General features: G+C 44.4%; 2 protein-coding genes across 2 annotated transcripts; both read right to left on the bottom strand.

Annotated features, from left to right (window-relative positions):
• Positions 1-7769: 7769 nt before the first annotated feature.
• Positions 7770-14484, bottom strand: LOC115137812 (EF-hand calcium-binding domain-containing protein 5-like). Its single transcript, XM_029674123.2, has 10 exons — positions 14481-14484; positions 14080-14372; positions 13472-13623; positions 12829-13063; positions 12425-12577; positions 12113-12219; positions 11571-11839; positions 11104-11342; positions 10700-10796; positions 7770-8043 (listed from the first exon to the last, which is right to left on the bottom strand). The coding sequence occupies exons 1-10, from the start codon at positions 14482-14484 to the stop codon at positions 7949-7951; spliced, it is 1644 nt and encodes a 547-aa protein (XP_029529983.1). The 3' UTR covers positions 7770-7948.
• On the bottom strand, positions 14430-23138 carry LOC115137642 (EF-hand calcium-binding domain-containing protein 5-like). The gene is made up of 11 exons (XM_029673966.2): positions 22867-23138; positions 22291-22540; positions 21865-22182; positions 19282-19438; positions 17833-17884; positions 17125-17201; positions 16841-16996; positions 16240-16339; positions 15517-15852; positions 15042-15235; positions 14430-14819 (listed from the first exon to the last, which is right to left on the bottom strand). The coding sequence occupies exons 2-11, from the start codon at positions 22494-22496 to the stop codon at positions 14628-14630; spliced, it is 1788 nt and encodes a 595-aa protein (XP_029529826.1). The 5' UTR covers positions 22497-22540; positions 22867-23138; the 3' UTR covers positions 14430-14627.
• Positions 23139-24031: the final 893 nt, after the last annotated feature.

The following is a 24031-nucleotide window of genomic DNA, read 5'->3' as shown; positions in this document are numbered from 1 at the left end:
ATATTCTCCTTTTCTACATCTGTCTCTCTTTCTATATCCTCCTCTCATATTCTCCTTTTCTACATCTGTCTCTCTTTCTATATCCTCCTCTCATATTCTCCTTTTCTACATCTGTCCCTCTTTCTATATCCTCATCTCATATTCTCCTTTTCTGCATTTGGACCTGTTCAATGTGACGTTTTCTCCACCGTATCACTGTCTTCTTTTAAAACCTCTCACCTTGGATTGTGAACAAGGCTGCCAGAGACTCTCCTGCGGCTTTTACATATGTTAATTTGACAGCCCTCTCCTGGCAGTACCTCACACGACAGCCCTCGTTCTCACTAAAAGACTAGAATGACAGGCTTGTTTGACATGAGTTCTCCTCACTCCCTTTCCGATGAGTTATCTTTTTTTCCCATTTTGTTTCTATTTGATTGCTTTGTGAATCTTGGTATCTTTCTCTCTCTCTCTAGTTCTCTCTCTCTCTCTGTCTTCCTGTGTTTTTCCTCTCTCCGTCCCTCTCTCTTCTGGCTCCTGGTGCCTCTCCTCTGGTGCTGTTATACCCGGCCCTGGCTCCTCTAGATCCTCCCTGATATGTCGGAGCTGTGAAGGCAGGATATTAAACCTTTTTCCCCTCACCGCCGTTCCCTTTATCAGGCCGCGGCTTGGTTCTCAGACCCACCGCTTACCTAATGAACTCATTTTAGCACACTGAGAATGCCATCTTATCTCCACACGCGTCCCCCTCTCCTCTCCTCTTCTGATGCTGCCTCCTCAATCCTCCATCCACAGGTCATATTATTGTTTCCAGAATGACAAGAACTTCCCCCTATCTGCTTTTTCATTAAAGGCGTGAGGGAGAGGGAGGGAGAGCGAGAGAGAGAGAGAGAGATATGGGGATGGAGGGAGGGAGATAGGAGGATACAGAGAGGGAGGTAGGGAGATAGGAGGATACAGAGAGGGAGGGAGGGAGATAGGATACAGAGAGAGCGCAGGAGTGAGAGGAGCCGTACATGGCATTGGGTTTTATGACTTGAGGCAGTCTTTGGCTCTTAAACAGTAGCTTGATTAAAGCCAATAATTTCTCATTACTTGGGAGAGATTTGTATTTATATCTGCAATTAACTACTTTTGTTAATTATAGCCGGACCTGTTACCAGGTTATTACTCCTACACATATAACCTGGAGGTTGTAAGCACATCAATTAAATGATAACAGAAAAGCAAACAGAACGTCTCATGATCAAAATGTTCAGCTCAAAATATTCTCAAAGTGTAATGTCAAATCATACGTTCTTACAGTACGTGTATTTTTGTTATTGTAAGTTTCATGTAACATTGGCAATCTGCAATAAACTCTGATCAAAACTCTTTCTTTTGATTGGGAGGACATCACAAGGGAGCTTGTTCAAATACTGGCACTGTGGTAAAGTCACTGTTTCTGCCAATACAGTGCTGCTCATTTGCCAGAGGTCTCAGCTCTGTAGTTTCTCAAGCAAAGAAAGGAAGAGGGGGAGAGAGAGAGAGTAAGTTGATAATCTACATGTACAATATGTGTCGAGAATGCTTTAGGCTATTTTACCTTTACTAACATGGTCAGTCTCTTTAGTACCCACAAGGACAGCCGTGAAGAAGGCACGGCCACGCCTCTTCTCCCTCAGGAGGCTGAAACGATTTGGCATGGGCCCCTCAGATCCTCAGGAACTTCTACAGCAGCTCCATTGGTTGTATCAATGGAAGGCCCTACAGAGGGTGGTGGGGATGGCCCAGCGCATCACTGGGGGCCAGCTCCTAGCCATCCAGGACGTACATGCCAACAAGGGACCGAGAAAGGCCACCTGTGACATGGACCGTTCTCCATGCTCCCGTCTGGGAGGTGGTACCGGTGCATCAAGGCTCAGACCAACAGACTCTTAAACAGCTTCTATCCCCTGGCCATAAGACTGTTAAATGGATAAGAACTGCTCTCCCTCTCCCTCTCCCACAGACTATCCACACTGACTCTATGCCCATCCACAGGTCTCTACCCACTGAGACACAACCTACGTTGCTGCTAAAATTATAATTGATCAGATGTAGTAACTGCTACCCATTGAGTACATTTTTGTCATTTACCAGACACTCTTATCCAGAGCGACTAGGGTTAAGTGCCTTGGTCAAGGGCACATGAACAGATTTTATACCTAGTCTGCTCAGGGATTCGAGCCAGCAACCTTTCGACACTGGCCTAATGCACTTAACCACTAAGCTACCTGCTGCTAGGCTACCTGCTGCTAGGCTGCCTGCTGCTAGGCTGCCTGCTGCTAGGCTACCTGCTGCTAGGCTACCTGCTGATTATTTATTGCCATTAGTATTTACAGTGCCTTCAGAAAGTATTCATACTCCTTGACTTATTCCACATTGTGTTATGTTATAGCCTGAATTAAAAACTATTATTTTTTTTAATTCTTGAAGCTCTGTCAAATTTGTTGTTGATCATTGCTAGACAACAATTTTCAAGTCTTGCCATAGATTTTTAAGTAGATTTATGTCAAAAATGTAACTCAGCCAGTCAGGAACATTCCCTGTCTTTTTGTTAAGCAACACCAGTGTAGATTTGGCCTTGAATTTTAGGTTATTGTCCTGCTGAAAGGGGAATTCATATCACAGTATCTGTTGGAAAGCAGACTGAACCACAATTTCCTCTAGGACTTTGCCTGTGCTTACTGTAGCACCATTCCGTTTATTTTTTATCCTGAAAAACTCCCCAGTCGTTAACGATTACAAGCATACCCATAACATGATGCAGCCACCACTACGCTTGAAAATATGGAGAGTGGTACTCAGTGATGTGCAGGATTGGGTAGGTTACTTTCTAAATGTAATCTGTTACAGTTACTAGTTACTTGTCCAAAATTGTAATTAGTAACATACCTTTTAGATTACCCAAACTCAGTAACGTAGATTACATTCAGTTCCTTTTAGATTACTTTCAATTTAAGAGGCACTAGAAGAAGACAAAAATGTATGTTACCAATTGAATTACATCTTTTGCAGGATAAATCAATGTTAAAGTTTTCATAGCTGGTCATATATGGATTTGACTTTATGGGTAGGTTATGTAGGCTTATTCTAACCCATCGCTTTCTACTACATATAATAATACGATTAAATTATATATTTACATTAAAAACCAAAGTCTCTCAGTATTACAGTCATTCCAATAAATGTTATACCCCTTGATCTTCAAGAATAGGACTTGGAAATATGGAGGTATAGATTAGCCAAATTGTTTTACCTTAACATGACCCCAAAACTAAGGACTTATTAGCCAGCCCTACTCTGTTGTTTAGGATTTTGTTGTCATGGAGGACTGATTGGGCTCATTGATTCCAGTTGAAAAATAAATGCTGCGCTCATAGAATGGCATGCTTTGAGCACTACTGAAAAGTGCTACCGTATTTACATGTGGAAAAGGAATGTCATATGCTGCATTTGCTATAGGCCTATTGTTTACCTTTTTGTCGGTGACATTTTGATATCTTGATAAAATGCAGCTAAATGCAGAGATTCTTCAAAGTAGCCACCCTTTGCCACGATGACAACTTTGCACACTCTTGCCATTCTCTCAACCAGCTTCAACTGGAATGCTTTTCCAATAGTCTTGAAGGAGTTCCCACATATGCTGAGCACTTGTTGGCTGCTTTTCCTTCCCTCTGCCGTCCAACTCATCCCAAACCATGTCAATTGGGGGTCTGGTGATTGTGGAGGCCAGGTCATCTGATGCAGCGCTCAAATCAAATCAAAGTTTATTTGTCACGTGCGCCGAATACATCAGGTGTAGACCTTACAGTGAAATGCTTACTTACAGGCTCTAACCAATAGTGCAAAAAAGGTATTACGTGAACAATAGGTAAGTAAAGAAATAAAAACAACAGTAAAATGACAGTGAATAACAGTAGCGAGGCTACATACAGACACCGGTTAGTCAGGCTGATTGAGGTAGTATGTACATGTAGATATGGTTAAAGTGACTATGCATATATGATGAACAGAGAGTAGCAGTAGCGTAAGGAGGGGTTGGCGGGTGGCTGGACACAATGCATCACTTTCCTTCTTGGTCAAATAGCCCTTACACAGCCTGGAGGTGTGTTGGGTCATTGTCCTGTTGAAAAATGGCCTGTGCCATTAAACCCCTACAACTCATCCAGAACGCCGCAGCCCGTCTGGTGTTCAACCTTCCCAAGTTCTCTCACGTCACCCCGCTCCTCCGCTCTCTCCACTGGCTTCCAGTTGAAGCTCGCATCCGCTACAAGACCATGGTGCTTGCCTACGGAGCTGTGAGGGGAACGGCACCTCAGTACCTCCAGGCTCTGATCAGGCCCTACACCCAAACAAGGGCACTGCGTTCATCCACCTCTGGCCTGCTCGCCTCCCTACCACTGAGGAAGTACAGTTCCCGCGCAGCCCAGTCAAAACTGTTCGCTGCTCTGGCCCCCCAATGGTGGAACAAACTCCCTCACGACGCCAGGACAGCGGAGTCAATCACCACCTTCCGGAGACACCTGAAACCCCACCTCTTTCAGGAATACCTAGGATAGGATAAAGTAATCCTTCTCACCCCCTTAAAAGATTTAGATGCACTATTGTAAAGTGGCTGTTCCACTGGATGTCTTAAGGTGAACGCACCAATTTGTAAGTCGCTCTGGATAAGAGCGTCTGCTAAATGACTTAAATGTAAATGTAAATGTAAAAACAAATGATAGTCCTACTAAGCATATCGCTGCAAAATGCTGTGTTAGCCATTCTAGTTAAGTGTGCCTTGAATTCTAAATAAATGATGACAGTGTCACCAGCAAAGCGCCCCCACACAATCACACCTCCTCCTCCATGCTTCACAGTGGGAACCACACATGCGGAGATCATCCGTTCACCTACTCTGCGTCTCACAAAGACACGGCGATTGGAACCAAAAATCTCAAATTTGGACTCATCAGACCTAAGCACAGATTTCCACCGGTCTAATGTCAATTGCTTGTGTTTCTTGACCCAAGCAAGTGTCTTCTTATAGGTTCAGAAATGCTGTGAAATAGCACAGTTACAAATAGAGATCAAACTGGATGGACATCAGAAATAGAGGAAGGACTAAAAACAAACAAAATATAATTATTGTAAAATAGATTGTGTCTGTAAAATGTGTATAAGATGTATAAACTGAAGGTAGAAGCTTAAGTGTTTATTAGTTTACTCCAATTGGGGGAAGGGTGGTAGGGTTTGCAGGGAATAATAAAGATATATTCTTAAAAAGTATGTATATCTATATAGGTATGTGTATTTATATGTGTATATGTATGCATACGTGTATGTATATGGATATATATACTTACCAAAAAAAGATATGGGGGATTGGAAATGATGCAATTACATTGATGGAAGCAACATTCTTTCCGCAATGTTAAGCTGACCCACCCCTTAAAAATAAAAATAAAAAAGTGTCTTCTTATTGGTGTCCTTTAGTAGAGGTTTCTTTGCAGCAATTCGACCATGAAGGCCTGATTCACGCAGTCTCCTCTGAACAGTTGATGTTGAGATTTGTACGTTACTTGAACTCTGTGAAGCATTTATTAGTTGGGCTGCAATTTCTAAGGCTGGTAACTCTAATGAACTTCCTCCTCAGCAGAGGTAACTCTGGGTCTTCCATTCCTGTGGCGGTCCTCGTGAGAGCAAGTTTAATCATAGCGCTTGATGATTTTTCGACTGCACTTAAAGAAACTTTCAAAGTTCTTGAAATTTTCCAAATTGACTGACTTTCATGTCATAAAGTAATGATGGACCTATCTCTTTGCTTATTTGATCTGTTCTTGCCATAATATGGACTTGGTCTTTTACCAAATAGGGTCATCTTCTGTATACCACCCCTGCCTTGTCACAACACAAGTGATTGGCTCAAACGCATTAAGAAGGAAAGAAATTCCACAAATGAACAAAAGGCACAGCTGTTCATTTAAATGCATTCCAGGTGACTACCTCACGAAGCTGGTTGAGAGAATGCCGAGAGTGTGCAAAGCTGTCATCAAGGCAAAGGGTGGCTACTTTGAAGAATCTCAAGTATATATTATATGTTCATTTGTTTAACGCTTTTTTGGTTACTACATGAATCCATATGTGTTATTTTAATAGTTTTGATGAATTCACTATTAATCTACAATGTAGAAAACAGTAAAAATAAAGAAAAACCCTGGAATGAGTATGTGGGTCCAAACCTTTGGCCGGTACTGTATATATATAATTTATAAGTCCAAAAATGGATGGAGCAACTACAGATTGCCCCTTTATGTCAAAAGTGTATGAGTTTGAGTATGTCTCCATTAGGCCTATGTTTTTTTATCAGCATGAACTAGATTGAGCAATAAAAGCCCCACTTTTATTCCATAGGCTGGGATCCGCACTATGCAGCTGATGTAAGAGCAAATTTTTCACTGGCTGTCCAACGGTTTAAATAATAATGATTGATAGGTATCTTCAACTTCTCGAATTCAACCCTTATTGGGTTCAAATACACATTTAGATTTGGGGAACAGCCATCCACAACAACCACAATCCGTAAATAGATAAATGAGAGCGAGTAGATGTAGATATCAATAATAAGTGATATCCGTAACGGATTACAGTTACCATTTTTTTGCCCCGAACACTGCTGTCATCCTTATGTCCAAGTGTTTATTCAAGTTGGATAATCTTTTGGATGCCGACAACAGTTGTACCACTGGAAGACGTAGCTTGGACTGTAGCCTACAAAAGCCAATTCCTGCTCTTTTCCCACGATCCATAAATCACATCTGGTGTGTCATCATAGTGGTCTCTGACTTGGGGTCAGACTCGCTCAGGTGCGCCTTTGTTCAATGCTGATTTGAATGTAATTGAGAAAACAGAGAAGTGTCAAAGATTTTTTTTTGCAAACATCCTTTCTGAATTTAAAAGTAATCCTCTAAGTAATCATCTAGTTTTTCAAAAGTATCTGTAATCTGATTACAATATTTTTGCTGGTAATATAATGGATTACAGTTACTGTTTTTTGTAATCCCTTACATGTAACGGTTGACATGTAATCCGTTACTCCCCAACCCTGCAATGTGTTGTATTGGATTTGCCCCAAACATAACACTTTGTATTCAGGCCAAAAATGTCATTGCTTTGCCACATTTTTTGCAGTATTACTTTAGTGCCTTGTTGCAAACAGGAAGGATGTTTTGTAATATTTTTATTCTGTACAGGCTTCATTCTTTCCACTCTGTCAATTAGGTTAATATTGTTGAGTAACTACAATGATGTTGATCCATCCTCAGTTTTCTCCTATCGCAGCCATTAAACTGTAACTGTACACCCATTCACCATTCGTCTCATTGGGAAATCACTGAGCGGTTTCCTTCCTCTCCAGCAACTGAGTTAAAAAGGACGCCTGTATCTTTATAGTGACTGGGTATATTGATACACCATCCAAAGTGTAATTGATAACTTCACCATGCTCAAAGGAATATTCAATGTCTGCTTCTTTTTTTTTTTACCCATCTACCAATAGGTGCCCTTCTTTGAAACGCATTGGAAAACCTCCTTGTCTTTATGGTTGAATCTGTGTTTGAAATTAACTGCTTGACTGAGGGACCTTACATACAGTGCCTTGCGAAAGTATTCGCCCCCTTGAACTTTGCGACCTTTTGCCACATTTCAGGCTTCAAACATAAAGATATAAAACTGTATTTTTTTGTGAAGAATCAACAACAAGTGGGACACAATCATGAAGTGGAACGACATTTATTGGATATTTCACATTTTTTTAACAAATCAAAAACTGATTTTTTTTTTAATGTTCTGTTATCTATATCATCTCTGCATTGTTGGGAAAGACCTCTCAAGGAAAGAATTTCACTGTTCTGTTTTATGCCTGTTGTATCCTGTGTACGTGGTGAATAAACTTTCAAACTTGAATCTAGTAGGAACATATAGACAAACAGATGGATACCCAGTCATACAGGTCCTCCAGTGGTAATGATCCATGTTGCCCCAACTCCCTCCTTTCAACTCCTGAAACCGAAGAAGAACCAGCTTTAAATATCACTTAAAAGCCCTCCACTTTGTGGATACAATGCATGGATTGGATACAACACAGACACATTCCCCTTCAATTTTATTTATTTTATTTTTATTTCACCTTTATTCAACTAAGGTGGCAAAACAGGCTGCCTAAGTATGATTCCCAAATCAGAGACAACGATAGACAGCTGTCCCTGGTTGAGAACCATACCCGGCCAAAACATAGAAACAGAAAACATAGAAATAAAGAAACTAGAATGCCCACCCTAGTTACAACCCGGCCTATCCAAAATAGAGAATAAAAGCCTTTCTATGGCCAGGGCGTGACTGTACCCCCCCAAAGGTGCGGACTCCGGCCGCAAAACCTGACTCTATAGGGGAGGGTCCGGGTGGGCATCTACTTCGGTGGCGGCTCCGGTGCGGGACGCAGATCCCGCTCCACCTCTGGCTCCCCCCACTTTGGTGGCACCTCTGGACTAGGGACCCTCGCTGCAGGCCCCGGACTGGGGACCCTCGCTGCAGGCCTCATATTGGGGACCCTCGCTGCAGGCTTCGTGCCATGGATCCTCACTGGAGGCTTCGTGCCATGGATCATCACCGGAGGCTTCGTGCCATGGATCATCACCGGAGGCTTCGTGCCATGGATCATCACTGGAGGCTTCGTGCCATGGATCATCACTGGAGGCTTCGTGCCATGGATCGTCACTGGAGGCTTCGTGCCATGGATCGTCACTGGAGGCTTCGTGCCATGGATCATCACTGGAGGCTTCGTGCCATGGATCATCACTGGAGTGAGGAGACGTATAGGCAGCCTGGTGCGTGGAGCTGCCACAGGGCTTACCAGGCAGGGGAGACATACAGGAGGCCTGGTTCTGGGAGCAGGCACATTACTCTCCAGGCTGGTGAGACATACTGGAGGCTTGGTTCTTAGCGTAGGCACCGGATACACTGGGCCGTGGAGGCGCACTGGAGGTCTCGAGCGTAGAGCCTGCACAACCCGTCCTGGCTGGATGGTTACCTTCGCCCGGCAAATGCGGGGCGCTGGCACAGGACGCACTGGGCTGTGCAGACACACCGGAGACACAGTGCGCAGAGCTGGCGCAGGATATCCTGGGCCGAAGAGACGCACTGGAGGCCAGGCGCGCTGAGCCGGCACCATCCGTCCTGACTGGATGCTTACTTTAGCCCGTCCAATGAGGGGAGCTGGAATGTAGCGCCCCGGGCTGTGAACGCCCACTGGAGACACCGTGCGCTCCACCGCATAACACGGTGCCTGAACGGTACCACGCTCCCTACGGTAAGCACGAGGAGTTGGCTCAGGTCTCCAACCTGACTCAGCCAATCTCCTCATGTGCCCCTCCTCGTGCCTGCTCCGCTGTGCCAACTCCTCGTATTGTCGCCGCTCTGCTTTCGCCGCCTCGATCTCCTCCCTTGGACGCCGATACTCTCCAGCCGTTGCCCAGGGTCCCTTGCCTTCCATGATCTCCTCCCATGTCCATTTCTCCAGAAAACGCTCCTCCTCCTGGCCTTGTTGCTTGGTCCGTTTGTGGTGGGTAGGTCTGTCACGACCATCGTCAGGGTGGAAATGACCGGACCAAGGTGCAGCATGGTGAGCGTACATTTATTTTTATTTACAAATGTCACCAACAAAACAAAGAATAAGGAAAACGACCGTGAAGCTTACTTTGGCTATACAGGCCACTAACAAAGACACCTACCCACAACTAAGGTGGCAAAACAGGCTGCCTAAGTATGATTCCCAATCAGAGACAACGATAGACAGCTGTCCCTGATTGAGAACCATACCCGGCCAAAACATAGAAACAGAAAACATAGAAATAAAGAAACTAGAATGCCCACCTTAGTCACACCCTGGCCTAACCAAAATAGAGAATAAAAGCATCTCTATGGCCAGGGCATGACACTGGTTTTGTTTATGTTACAGGTCTTTCAGGTGTCAACCTGGACTCAGGGGTAGACATAACTCAAATTATTATGATATGTTGCGTTTGGTATGGTATGTATTCATTTGGAGATGTCCGTCATCCATTTTGTATGATATGTTACGAATTACAATTCATATTATGTGTTCCATATTACAATTTGAATGATATGTTACGATTTGCTAATGTTGTGGCTAACGTTAGCTAGGTGGCTAACGCTAACGTTAGCTAGGCTTGGGGTTAGGGGTTAACGTTAGGGTTAGGAGTCAGGTTAGGGTTAAGGTTAGGCGTTAGGGGAAGGGTTGGCTAACATGCTAAGTAGATGCAAAGTAGTTAAAAAGTAGTGAGTAGTTGCAAAGTTGCTAATGAGCTAAAATGCTAAAGTTGTCAGTGATGAGATGTGAACAAGCAACCCTGACTGATCACCCTCTTATATAACCATACCAAAAGTAACATATCAAACTAATTTGAGTGTCCTGGATTTTCATTTACTATGTTATGTCTGGTCTATGAGACGAGGCTGCAGGTGTAGGGTGAACCGGTGAAGTTGCCTCTAGATGCTGATCTGGGGTCTGTTTTGAATTTCCCCCAGTGATGGTTAATGCTAGTATCAGGGTAGGGGAAGCTGATCCTAGATTTGTATCTATGGGAAACTTCACCCCGGAGTGTGTCTGTCAGAGGTGGATTCATTTCCATAGGCATACCTGCTATACAGCTGTGGACCAGCTCCCTGTCCACTGTCACTGCCCTGGCTAAGGGTTCAAACCTGGCCAGCCTGTAGCCCAGGTCAGTGCTCAGCATCTGATGTGAAAGGTCAAAGGTAAGTGGAAGTCAAAAGAGATACATATCCTCATAATGTATCAAGTAGGCCTACTAAAAACACATTGGTCATGTTTGAGATCAATTACATTGCAGTCGGCTACTGCAAACTGACTGATCTCCAAATCCCCTTTCATGATAAATAACTACTCATTATTATTTTTAGATCAGTCAGTCTGCTCCGCTGGTGATCTGCGATTAAGGAAAATGTATGCTCTCGGAATAGGACCATTGTCTTCCATTATGCAAATAGAGACAAGCTTGCATTCAAACCTAGTGAAATTCTCACCATCTTCATTTGGTCCCAATTGTCTGTATGGACAGAACCCTCCCTCTCAGGGTACAGCAGTAGAAGCACCGCCTTCACGACTTGACTGACATGGAAGTGGTGAGATGCATCCTGGGAGCTCTGGAGCGCCGCTACAATTAATTGGTCCAATCCGGACACACAGCGAACGCGCAGGTGCTCCAGCATGAAACATAGGAACAAGATGGACGCCCGCCGCTCCCCTCCCAGGGCCTTCGCCTCTGTAGAAGAGAAATATTGTCTTAGATTAATATGCCAATTTCTTGGCATGTCTTGGTCATTAAACTTTTGTGGATTTTGCGAATGGCAATTGGTTACATGGAAAACTGCAGAACCGTATGTAATATGCACTGTATGTATGACTTAGAACCAATAATAATCAGTATGGTCCTATTATAATCTGGTTTGGCCTCTTAGCTTTCCCCGTTCCCTAACACCATGCCTCTCACCCAGCTGTGTGTGTTGCCTGCTCGGCCCAGTGCTTTCTCTGTGCAGCTGAACGCAGGCAGCCTGCAGTGCCTTCCCTGCAGACGACAGGTCCCGGCGCTCGTGGGGCTGCAGCCCCCTCTGGTGGCCCGATGAGAGGGTTTCTAACTCCATGTCCACCACCCCCAGGGCCCACCCAGCTGAGTCCCTCACAGGGAGCACCAGTCTGTACGCCCCAAATGCGACATAGTGCCCAGCCTGGGAGGTGTCACAGCACTGGAACAGGTAGTCTCTGGAACAGAGGGTGGATCTACATTAGCCTGGTCCCAGATCTGTTTGGGCTGTCTTGCCAACTCCTATGGTCATTGTCTTGTTTGGTATACGCAGCAGGAACAGATCTAGGATCAGGCTAGAACCTCATGTGGACTCTGGAGGATAAATAGCACAGCAGTTCCATAGACTGTCATAGGCTGGTAGATCAATGTGTCATTAGAGTAGGTTGGACATTGCATTGCAGTACTAGCAAAGCCATACATTGCAGATTAAAACAGGTCCAATGATTTACCTGGGGATGTGATCTGAGCGCCGTAAGGAAGGAGGAGGGGAGAGCCAATGGGAGCGACGAGAACCTCCCTCCATCACCATCATCTTCTTCAGAGAGCAGTCACTGCCCTGCAAAGGGTGCTCATTAGCCGACTTAAAGTTGGTTTGATATCTTGTTCGGAAACCTCTGTGTAGCTGAATTTGAATGGTTAGGGCGCGTGGCTAAGCGAATGCTGCGTTGAGATATCTGTTTAATTGGTTTATTTGGTGTACGAGTGCTGTGTACAGAACGTAGCCTACAGAGGATTGATGTCACCGCCTTCTCTTCAGTTACCTGTCCGTCTGAAGGCTCCATCAGATAGGTGGTGATACTGTGAACGGCAGAGACTCTGCTGTGTAGCCAGAGTGAGGCGCTCTCCACAATGTGCAGTATGCTGCAGCGAGTCACCACATGCTGGAGAGCTCTGCTGAATTCACTGCTCACGCCCTGGGCAAAAATAGGATATTAATACTGAGTCAAAGCTAATGAATGGTGTTTTTAGGATACTTACTTTTTTTGAATACTCCTTGAGCGTTATAGAAGTATCGCCCTGGGTTTTACACTGCACAATACAGCCATTCTAGCCAGGTCCCAGATCTGTTTGGGCTATCTTGCTAACTCCTATGGTCATTGTCAGCCAAATGCTGGTAAGTTGGTAAGACAGCACAAACAGATCTGGGAGCAGCCATTCCTCTCACCTGGTAGAAGTCTATCTCATGGCGTGAGAACAGGTGTGTGTCGTTTGAATCTCGGAGTGTGTCGAGACCCAGCACCCCAATAGCTCGTCCCTGCTCTCGGGGGTCCAATATGGGAATGGCGATAAACGAGCCATAACACTGTGAAGAGGCTCGAGACTCGTCGAAAAGGTAGACCCCTCCGTGAGCTCCCACTCTGGGCACGTGCACTGGACTACAGCTCTCTATGGCTGAGAAACTACAGCAGGGAGCAACAGTAAAAGAGACAGTCAGAGATCCTATAATGGGAGAGAGAGAAGATAGCTACAATAACGGGCAACAAGGCTCTGAAAGAATTTCCTGTGCTCCCAAATACCATAAGAAACGGTAGCACTTCAGATCTGCCTATAGTTGAAACTGAAATGGTGTTAGTGAGGGAGGGAGGGAGGGAGGGAGAGCATAGAGGGACAACAGGGTTAGAGGGGATGGTTTAAAGGCCAAAACGACTAGTCCAACAAATAACATAGACGCGAGCTGCCGCTCGCTGACATGTTGCTATGGGTAAGACGGTTACACTAAAGGCTAAATTGATCGACTGATTGTGTGATTGATTGGTTGATTGATTGACGTGTCACTAACAAGGGCAGAGCTATCTCCTGACACTGACCTGACAGGGGCCTGGTGTGGCTGGAGCATCTTGTTGAGGACCAGACGGGCATCCTCAGTAGTACAGGCCACGTAACGCAGCCTAGAGCCCCCTTCCTCCAGCAGGGCTACAGAGACACTCAACAGCTTCCCCTCCGCATTCACCTCTGCATCCTGCCACACACAGACAAGCGTGGCTTCAAATCACATTGATTTCATAAAGCCTATTTTTAGGTCAGCAGTTGCCACAAAATGCTTTACAGTAACAAAGTGCTATACTGTGATCAGCTGGACAAACTACACAAACTGTCTTCGAACAAATCCACATTCACCATAAGAGTCTAAGAAGAAATGAAGCAATATAGAACCAAAAAGGGTTCAACGGCATGCTTATGACCAAAAGGATAAAAAGATGATCTCTATAGAACCACAAATCACCGAAGCAACTTATTTTAAGCGGTATACATATTATACAATAATTATTCAATAGTACCTATTTCCGACTGTTGACTATTGTTTTATGCTTCTGTAAGCTACTGACCAGCCATTTGGTTAAAGTGAAACTACAGTAATGTTGTCATGTCTGAAATGTAAGGTGTTGTTCCACTATTCTACACGTGTCAGACTCACTCTGAGCACGGCGCTAAACACAGACCCATAAACAGGCTCCATCTGGGCTGCACCTCTTTGGGCTGCTCTCCCAATCTCCTGCAGCCAGGCCTGCCTGGTAGCCCCTCTACCCCTGTCCTTGCCCCCTCGCAGGGCTGCCCGCTCCTGCAGGTAGACCAGGAGCTCCTGGAAGGCCCAGACCCCTGAGCCCTCCTCTGGAGGCAGCTCCACCAGGAAAGCCCTCAGTAAGGTCTGGAATTGTCCTAGAGAGAGGACAGAGCAGCTGGAGAGAGGTGGATCACCATGCTGCCAGGCTTGAACAGGGCGGGGGGGGGGGGTAAGAGAGATTGTGTGGTTAAGGTTGTACGAAATGGACAGCTAACGTCTTCACAGCACACACAGGTGGTGGACTTAATCATCACCCATAGCACAGCAACTACTTTAAGAGAGACTAGCTGTGGGGACAGCAGATTAACATTACAAGCCGATTAGCGGTAGTTCTCATTGTAATGTGGTTGTAATGACGTCATTTCAGCCGGTTTTGCTTGCGGGTGGGTCTACTATGTTGGTTAGCCCCCACAGCCAAGTCCCTGTGACCTCTGACCTCTCTGTAAGGCCCCTTCCTCTGCTCCATCCTTGTACAGACTTAGCTCTCGCTCCACCTCCTCTCTGTCCACAGCTCCTCTGCCCTCGCTGTCCCAGGAGAGGAAAAGAGACGACACCTCCTTTGACCTCCTGTCTTCTTCTTTCTGCTGGTTACACTAAAGACAACATAGTAGCCTTCATTATTTTAATTCGACACAGCCCATAAGGCCTAAGCACACAGTTGGGCACAGTTTACAGGATAGAAATAGAAGACCGGGGATAGACCTTCAGACCACGGCTTTTGCACAGCACAGTACAGCACACTAGTCATTCCATTTCTACGGGCCACAGACAGCTCCTTCACCGTCTCCTCTCGTCTCTCTTAAATCTCTTATCACCTGCTGCAGCCGGCGCAGTCTCTCGCTCTCTTTCTCTCTGTAGCCAGCAGTGATGTGTTCAGCCAGGCTGTCCACCATAGCGCCACTGGATGCTCTGCCCAGGAAGCTGAGCACAAGCTGCAGGAACTGCCCTCGGCTCACCGTCTGACTGTCATAGGCACACATGGTCCAGCGTGACCCAGGATCCTCTGCTTCTGTTAGGACATTATTTCAGAGCTTTTTGTTTCTCGAACTGTATCTAAAGTCTCCGTTGTAGTCTTATGCTCTGTGTCTTGTCAAATGTACACCTCAAACAAAAGAGAAGCCCGAACACTGGTCTTGCTCGTATCACATTATTTATTCAAGCTTACAGGTAAGCCTCTTGCTCTGACTAAAGTGATACGAGCAAGAGCAATGTGCAGGTTTCTCTTTCACATTATGTGTTAGTTCCTTTTAAAATGCAAATGTAAACAACCAAGGAATTCAACACACTCACCTTCAGGTAGGGGACCAGACTCCATGACAACACATAGCTCTTCTATGTCCAGTGCTGGGGTGTCTGACCCTGTCCCCTTCATGACCTCTTCTATGTTCCCCCGGTCCTCTGGAGGTTCTGGGCTGTTTATGGCAGTTTGGTGCCCCAGCTCCAGGCTCTCCGTGGGGGTAACCCTGTTCCCCTCTCCCTTCCTCTCTTCTCCCCCCTTTATCTCATGGCATGAATGCGGCATGTCCCCCTGTCCAGCATCACATGGCATACAGGTCTTCTCTGTGTCCATGGCTACAGGGCTTCCAAGGAGACCACAAGTCATGTGGTTGTGTCCCTGTAACGGCCCTGTAGAGCAATTGTGGTTGTTGCTGTTATTGTTGTTGTTGTTGATGACTACTGATTCTCCAATGAGTATTGTTTTCCTAGCTTAGATTTGAACATTCAAGCTGAAGTACGGTAACAATGACATGTCTATGTCCCCTCTGTCAGTAAGCACACGCTTTTCAACGTGAAGGCAGTACGTCAGTAATACCACAACTTGTCCACTAGATGGACTAGAGCTACACGGACATATTGGGACAACGTCATTACATTGTAGTATATCAGGTGAGTTTTGTAGATGTTCAGAACCATTAACTCCTGATTGTTACTCTGCAGGCCTTATGCGACCATCATTGTGTGTGTGTGTGTGTGTGTGTGTGTGTGTGTGTGTGTGTGTGTATGTTTACTCACAGTGGTTAGGATCATGCATGGACTCCTGTGTGCTCTCATTCTGATCATGGTAGAAACTCAGCAGAAGGACCAACACTCTCTGTCTGTCCAGACACCCAGTCTAAACCAACAAATAGATTCTTTCATCAGATCTCAAAGCACTTTTATTATGTTAAATGACTTCCTCCATTAATCCTGATGGGATTCTCTGCGATCATTTCATCACAAACTACAATCCGTTATGCAGCTAATGGGGAATGGAATTTTTTTTTAAGTGTGTTAATGGAGGTGGTTAGACATGGTTCAGTCAGTTTTATTTAAAAATATATTTTTTAATTTCATCTTTATTTTACCAGGTAGGCTAGATGAGAACAAGTTCTAATTTACAACTGTGACCTGGCCAAGATAAAGCAAAGCAGTGCGACACAAACAACAACACAGAGTTACACATGGAATAAACAAACATACAGTCAATAACATAGGAGGAAAAAAATAAAGTCTTTATACAGTGTGTGTAAATGGCGTGAGGAGGTAAGGCAATAAATAGGCCATAGTAGCGAAGTAATTACAATTTATCAAATTAACACTGGAGTGATAGATGAGCAGATGAGCAGTCAGTCACCTTAGCACAGTCACAGTGGGAGAAGGCCTGAGAGAGCGTCTCTGTCCACAGCCTCAAATTCTCAGCACAGCCGTGTTCCCGGCTACACAGGGAGAGATGTTCCAGAAACAGCTGGAACTGCTCCTCAGAGAGCCCCGAGACATACTGGGACACATACTGGGACACGGACGGACGGACAGAAAGACAGAGATTAAAATAACAGAAGAGAAATACTGAGCACTGCTCCGCCTATAGAAATCACAAACGAGGGGGAAGATTAAAAAAAATTAAAAAGCATTTCTCACATGGACAAATTGGTCTTGCTGTAGTGAGTCAGGTGTGCCAGAATCATTGGTGTTCAGGTCCCAGGCCAACTGATCATCTGAAAAAGGATCACTCTTAAATAAAGAGGCAGGATCTTGATTTCCATCACTCTTTTGTTGCTGAGAATATGCAGATGAGCTTCCTGATTTACATAAATTCCCTGAAAACCCTCACAAACACACAGTTAGATTAACAGTATTGCACTTTTCATGTCGTGTGATATTAGCTAGCTAATAGCTTATCCACCGATCAAGCAACATTATGGACTATATGTTAAAATCATGTTGCTGCAGGATTGTATATTGCTGCCACAGCGTTGGTCAAAGTAACCCATTCTTGCAGTCAATGACCAAAAGCGCCCTCTTTGGCCTCATGAGTGGAATGTTATTCATATTTTTTATAATTTTTATCATTAATAACATTTTTTAAACATTTTAAATAAAAATCCCATCTGTCTTTTTCAAACAGTTTTATATCTGACATGGTAAAGGGGTCTTCTTTTTTGTAAGCCCATAACCATGTGTGTGAGGTGTATACTTTTGTTTTCAAAGTAGATTTGATTAAGACTACCAAGAATCACTCTGTGTGGCCCTGATTTAGCCCACTGAAAGTAAAAGGTGAAGATCCTACACCTGTACACTGGTCCTAATGCCTGAACATCTACAAACTGCATCATGACCAGAACATACCTGAACTTTTGGAATGAAGGAGTTCCTTGAAGCTGAGTAGAGCATTCTGCACCTGCAACATAGCCATGTGTTAGTGGGCTTACAGACGTCAAACACACTCTTAGAAAAAACGGTGCCATCTAGAACCTAAAGGGGTTCTTCGGCTGTCCCTATAGGAGAGCACCCTGGGAAGAACCCTTGTTGGTTCCAGGTATAACCTTTTTTTCCCCCGTGTAAAGGGTTCTACATGGAACCCAAAATGGTTCTACCTGGAACCAAAAAGGTTTATTCTATTGGATTGATCCTCACAAATATAAATGACATGGATTTACTTATATTTTTCGTGCTGTTTGATGTTAGTTGAGTGAATTGGATTAAAACATAGAGAAATATTGCTTGTCTCCTCTGTTCCCTTTTGTACAGTACATCTTTGAGTTCCGCCCTGCTCCCAGTCCCTGTCACAGATCCAAACACAGAACAGCTTTAATTAAAAGCTGGGTTCTCTGTAGTCTTATTGTCTGTCTTGACGTTAAACCCCCAAAGCATTTATCCCCACCATTAATCCTAATCCCATTTTCTCTTACTCTCTCCAATCCACTAATCCATACGGAGGTAGATAGCTAGCTCAGATCAACACTGAGGTGCAATGTACAAGTCTGTACTGTACTGGTCTGATATACACAATGAATAGGGTCAGGAGGTCTTCCTGACTACGGGAAAACTCTGGACCCTTTATGATCAGGAAAAACTCCTGGACCTCATCATACAACACCCTACCTTGAGGCTCTTTGTATTCCTCATATGTCAACCCCTCCTTGCTTTATAAGTGTGGTCTGTTCCTACCAGGTACAGAGAGAGGGTGTGGTCTGCTCCTACCAGGTACAGAGAGAGGGTGTGGTCTGTTCCTACCAGGTACAGAGAGAGGGTGTGGTCTGTTCCTACCAGGTACAGAGAGAGGGTGTGGTCTGTTCCTACCAGGTACAGAGAGAGGGTGTGGTCTGTTCCTACCAGGTACAGAGAGAGGGTGTGGTCTGTCCCTACCAGGTACAGAGAGAGGGTGTGGTCTGTTCCTACCAGGTACAGAGAGAGGGTGTTGTCTGTTCCTACCAGATACAGAGAGAGGGTGTGGTCTGTTCCTACCAGGTACAGAGAGAGGGTGTGGTCTGTTCCTACCAGGTACAGAGAGAGGGTGTGGTCTGTTCCTACCAGGTACAGAGAGAGGGTGTTGTCTGTTCCTACCAGGTACAGAGAGAGGGTGTGGTCTGTTCCTACCAGGTACAGAGAGAGGGTGTTGTCTGTTCCTACCAGGTACAGAGAGAGGGTGTGGTCTGTTCCTACCAGGTACAGAGAGAGGGTGTGGTCTGATCCTACCAGGTACAGAGAGAGGGTGTGGTCTGTTCCTACCAGGTACAGAGAGAGGGTGTGGTCTGTTCCTACCAGGTACAGAGAGAGGGTGTGGTCTGTTCCTACCAGGTACAGAGAGAGGGTGTGGTCGGCTTGGAGCCTCCAGTCAGTGAAGTGTAGTGCCAGACACTCCCTCCGTCTCTCCACGGTACGCCTCTGGATCTCCTCTCCCCTCTGCAGCTCCACCCTGCACTGCCCCACCTGCCTCTTCAGCTCAGAAAAACTGGGACAATATAGGACAAATGGGAAGGGTTAACCATGGGTTAAATAAGGACGTTTGCAAAATGGTATGTTTTTCCCTGGACTTTGAACAGATATCCATTCAATTCCTACAATATTGCTCGGTAACAATTTATTTGGATAGTCCATCTGTAGATGCTCTACAGACTATTAGTAACATTTAAACTAACTATCTACTAACCCTAACCCAAACCTTAACCCTTACATTTATTCTAAACCTAACCCTAACCTTAAGCCTTATCCTATCCCTAAACCTAACCCTAACCTTAACCCTTATCCTATCCCTAAACCAAACCTTAACCCTTACCTTTATTCTAAACCTAACCCTAACCTTAACCCTTATCCTATCCCTAAACCTAACCTTAACCCTTACCTGTATTCTAACCCTAACCCTAACCTTAAGCCTTATCCTATCCCTAAACCTAAACCTAACCTTAAGCCTTATCCTAACCCTAACCCTTATCCTATCCCTAAACCAAACCTTAAACTTTACCTTTATTCTAAACCTAACCCTAACCCGAACCTTAACCCTTATCCTATCCCTAAACCTAACCTTAACCCTTACCTTTATTCTAAACCTAACCCTAACCCTTACATTTATTCTAAACCTAACCCTAACCCTAACCTTAAGCCTTATCCTATCCCTAAACCTAACCCTAACCTTAACCCTTATCCTATCCCTAAACCAAACCTTAACCCTTACCTTTATTCTAAACCTAACCCTAACCCTAACCTTAACCCTTATCCTATCCCTAAACCTAACCTTAACCCTTACCTTTATTCTAACCCTAACCCTAACCTTAAGCCTTATCCTATCCCTAAACCTAAACCTAACCTTAAGCTTTATTGTAAGCCTAAACCTTATCCTATCCCTAAACCAAACCTTAAACTTTACCTTTATTCTAAACCTAACCCTAACCCGAACCTTAACCCTTATCCTATCCCTAAACCTAACCTTAACCCTTACCTTTATTCTAAACCTAACCCTAACCCTTACCTTTATTCTAAACCTAACCCTAACTATAACCTTAGCAAGCAGTTGCTTATCAACAGATAGTTTGTTGATAGTATGACTATCCAGACTATCCAAATAAAGTGTGACCCATTGCTCTGCCACTGATAGAACTGATGACATACTGTGTATTTTATTTTGGTTTCTTGTTGACGGAGGATACAGTAGGATACTGCCTTCATCAGTGGTGTAAAGTACTTAAGTAAAAATACTTTAAAATACTACTTAAGTAGTTTTTGGGGGGTATCTGTACTTTACTATTTATATTTTTGACAACTTTTACTTTTACTTTTACCTTCCTAAAGAAAATGATGTACTTTTTACTCCATGCATTTTCCCGGACACCCAAAAGTACTCGTTACATTTTGAATGCTTAGCAGGACAGGAAAATGGTCTAATTCACGCACTTATCAAGAGAACATCCCTGGTCATCCCTACTGCCTCTGATCAGGAGGACTCATTAAAGACACATGCTTTGTTTGTGAATTTTGTCTGAGTGTTGAACTGTGACCCTGGATCTCCTTCAATTAAAAAAAAAATATATATAGTGTAGTCTGGTTTGCCTAATATAAGACATTTTTAATTATTTATATTTTTACTTTTGATACTTAAGTACATTTAAAACCAAATACTTTTAGACTTTTACTCAAGTAGTATTTTACTGGGTGACTTTCACTTTTTCTTGAGTCCTTTTCTTTTAAGGTTTCTTTACTTTTGCTCAAGTATGAAAATTGGGTGCTTTTTCCACCACTGGGCTTCATTATGGTCTTTAGAGTGCTTACTCATGAAAATGTTGTATAATCATCAGTCTTCAATTGTTCATTCTCTCTGTTTCTGTGTGTGAGAGAGAGCGTAACCAAATGAGGGGTACCGTAAATATTTATTATTATTGAATAATGGTGTGCCAGATTATTTGAGACATGAGAGAAATAGGTACTACAGTACTTCTGGTGGGGTGAGAGCAGCCTCATGGGCTGTGAAAATCATTGAGCCAAGGAATGAGGATAAAGGCACATGGAGGCCCAGATACACTGTATGTTCCACCATCAACAATCTCCACCAGCATATTGCTATTCTATAAAATACAATTACCAATTTAATGAAATGGGGTATAAGACTTAGGCATATGAATAGATTCTCGCCTTTGGTTCTTCTTTAGGGTAGAGTAGCATCCTAACCAAGCCTGCACTGATGGAGGAGGAGCAATACAGTTTGGGGGGAGATGCCATCAATCATTCTGTCATTACTCTATACACAATCACCTCTCCCCACTCCTCTCTCTTCGTCCCCTTCACTTGGTATTGTGCCCCATGTGTCTGTGATTTTCTCTCTCTCTCTCTCTCTCTCTCTCTCTCTCCCTCTCTCTCTCTCTCTCAGGGGTGATGAATATATCCCACCGGCTGCATGGTGCATGTAGCAGTTGCAGAGTGAGCTCCAGCCTCAGGCGGTACTGGGCTGCCTCTGCCTCTTCTCGGTCAGAGGGGAGGGGGATGGAATAGAGAGGGGGATGAAGAGAGGGGGCAGAGGAGGACCTTATCAAGCAATGGCCCAGATAAAGCAGGGGACTGAAGGGAGATGAACCCACTTCAACCTCACGCCTCCTCCTTTCCCCTTCTTCTCCCTCTCCCTCAGTCTCTCCCCTCCGCTCTGCCTCTCTAAGGAGCTGCCCGACACATGGGACCAGAGACGGTAAGACCTTCTCCAGCAGGTAAATCCTGCAAAGACAGAGCAGAGCACACATTCATGAATGACACATGGTAGGGGTAATTTTCTTGCTAAATGAGCTACATCAGATTGGGGAATGGGGAGATGAATGCTCTAACCTAGAATCCATGGATTGTTCTCCATCCTGACTGAGCCAGCACTGGGTAAGAGTGTCCGTCAAGGCCCACGCCCCTTGGATCAGTTGAACTTTGCGGACACACTCCCTGTGGGAGTCCAGTCTGCGCCCCAGCTTTGACCCTCGGCTGATGATCTGTCTCTCCAGAGTGCTCTCCCACCCCTCTCTGTCCTCCTGAGACCCTTTCATTTGTATCCCCCCTTTCCCTCCTCAGATAGAGGATAGAGGGTCTGCTGTAAAATGTACAAATGAGGAGAAAACTAGGGCAACTGATCTGATTGGTGGGTATCTTTGACAGAAAGGGGGGTGGACCTTGTAGGCTATTAATTTTCTCTGAGACAGAAGTTATTAAAGATAGGTATTTACGTTTTTTTTTTTTTTGATTGTTACAGATATGTATGTGCAATACAATATTTATATTCAACACAAAAAAAACGAAAATGTCAAAAGACTAAATTATGCATAATAAACTACCCTAAGAAATATGATCAATTTATGGAAAACACACAAATAACCCCCTGACCAAGACTAAAATGTATTCATGTTTTCTGTTAGTTACCTTTTCCCTTTGCCTTCTGTATCAGACTCCTTGTTTACCTTTTCCCGTTCTACTTCTGTGCGAAACGGATTGACAACATTCCAATCCTCCCCTTTCTCTCCCCTTGAGTACAATTCCCAAAGGATGGAGGCAATGCAGGCAGTCAATAAACAGCCCTGTGGAAATGAATCTCTGCACCTTAAATCTCAATCTACCCCTGTAACCAACAACACTCTCCCCAGTGTGTGTAGGGGTGGGGTCTGCTGGTTGCACCTGCTGCACAGGTCTCTGTTTGATGGTCACTAAGGGAAGGAGAAAGATCACTTGTTGTAAATGAGAGGATGCAAAAGGAGGGAGGGAGGGGCCACAGCCACTGAAACATGACCTCATCGCTCAGCTCAGCTCACTGCAGAGCAGTGTGTGTTTCATATGATAGATTCCCTCCCTTTTATTTTGACAGTTAATTGGGAGGCCTTTTCACAATATAGAGTCTACAATGGAGTCTACAATAGAGTCTACAATGGAGTCTACAATGGAGTCTACAATGGAAAATACATTGGCGCCTTTAAATGTTCTTGTGTTTTCTTTTCCCATTTCTTCCCCTCGGTTGTGTACAAGAGGAAGTGCAGGCTAGGTCATGGTATTTGGTACGTGACAGAAGTCACATTTCCTTTTCAAACCAATATTCTGTAAAATGACCTGAAGCTCTCTCTGCATAAAAGCTCCCTGAAAAGCTCTCTTTAAAAATCCTCCTGAAAGAGCTACAGTGCCTTCAGAAAAGTATTCATCCACATTGTGTTGTGTTACAGCCTGAATTCAATGGGATAGATTTCTGTTTTCTCACCCATCTGCACACAATACCCCATAATGACAAAGTGAAAACAAGTATTCACACCCCCTTGCTGTGACACAATTGAGCTCAGGTGCATCCAATTTCCTTCGAATATCCGCCTCTACAACTTGATTGGAGTCCACCTGTGGCCAATTCAATTGTTTGGACATGATTTAGAATGGACCACACCTCTTTACATAAGGTCTCACAGTTGACAGTGCATGTCAGAGGTGGGAGTTTTGGAGGATGACGGAAAGTGATGTGGAGCTTGAACATAATGGTGGTTGAGTCAAGGAGAAGTGGACTATTGTCCAAAAGAATGGAAAATGCAGCACAGTAGCATACAGTGCTGAG

The sequence above is a fragment of the Oncorhynchus nerka genome, linkage group LG11 (assembly GCF_034236695.1).
Source record: "Oncorhynchus nerka isolate Pitt River linkage group LG11, Oner_Uvic_2.0, whole genome shotgun sequence".
NCBI lineage: Eukaryota > Metazoa > Chordata > Actinopteri > Salmoniformes > Salmonidae > Oncorhynchus > Oncorhynchus nerka.
Note: the sequence above shows the minus strand (reverse complement) of the source record. Positions and strands in the feature narration are given on the sequence as shown.

Excerpts from the sequence above, each read along its gene's own strand:
- LOC115137812 (XM_029674123.2), bottom strand. Across the intron at positions 13,064-13,471 it reads CCACACCAGGCCCCTGTCAG|TTTCTCAGCCATAGAGAGCT; the intron begins GTCAGTGTCAGG and ends TCCCTGCTGTAG. Across the intron at positions 10,797-11,103 it reads ATTGGGACCAAATGAAGATG|ATGCTGAGCACTGACCTGGG; the intron begins GTGAGAATTTCA and ends CTTTCACATCAG.
- LOC115137642 (XM_029673966.2), bottom strand. The coding sequence starts at position 22,496 with ATGAAAGGGTCTCAGGAGGACAGAGAGGGGTGGGAGAGCACTCTGGAG. Across the intron at positions 17,885-19,281 it reads ACACCCTCTCTCTGTACCTG|GTGCAGAATGCTCTACTCAG; the intron begins GTAGGAACAGAC and ends GCTATGTTGCAG. Across the intron at positions 17,202-17,832 it reads CCTTCATTCCAAAAGTTCAG|ATGATCAGTTGGCCTGGGAC; the intron begins GTATGTTCTGGT and ends ATCCTTTTTCAG.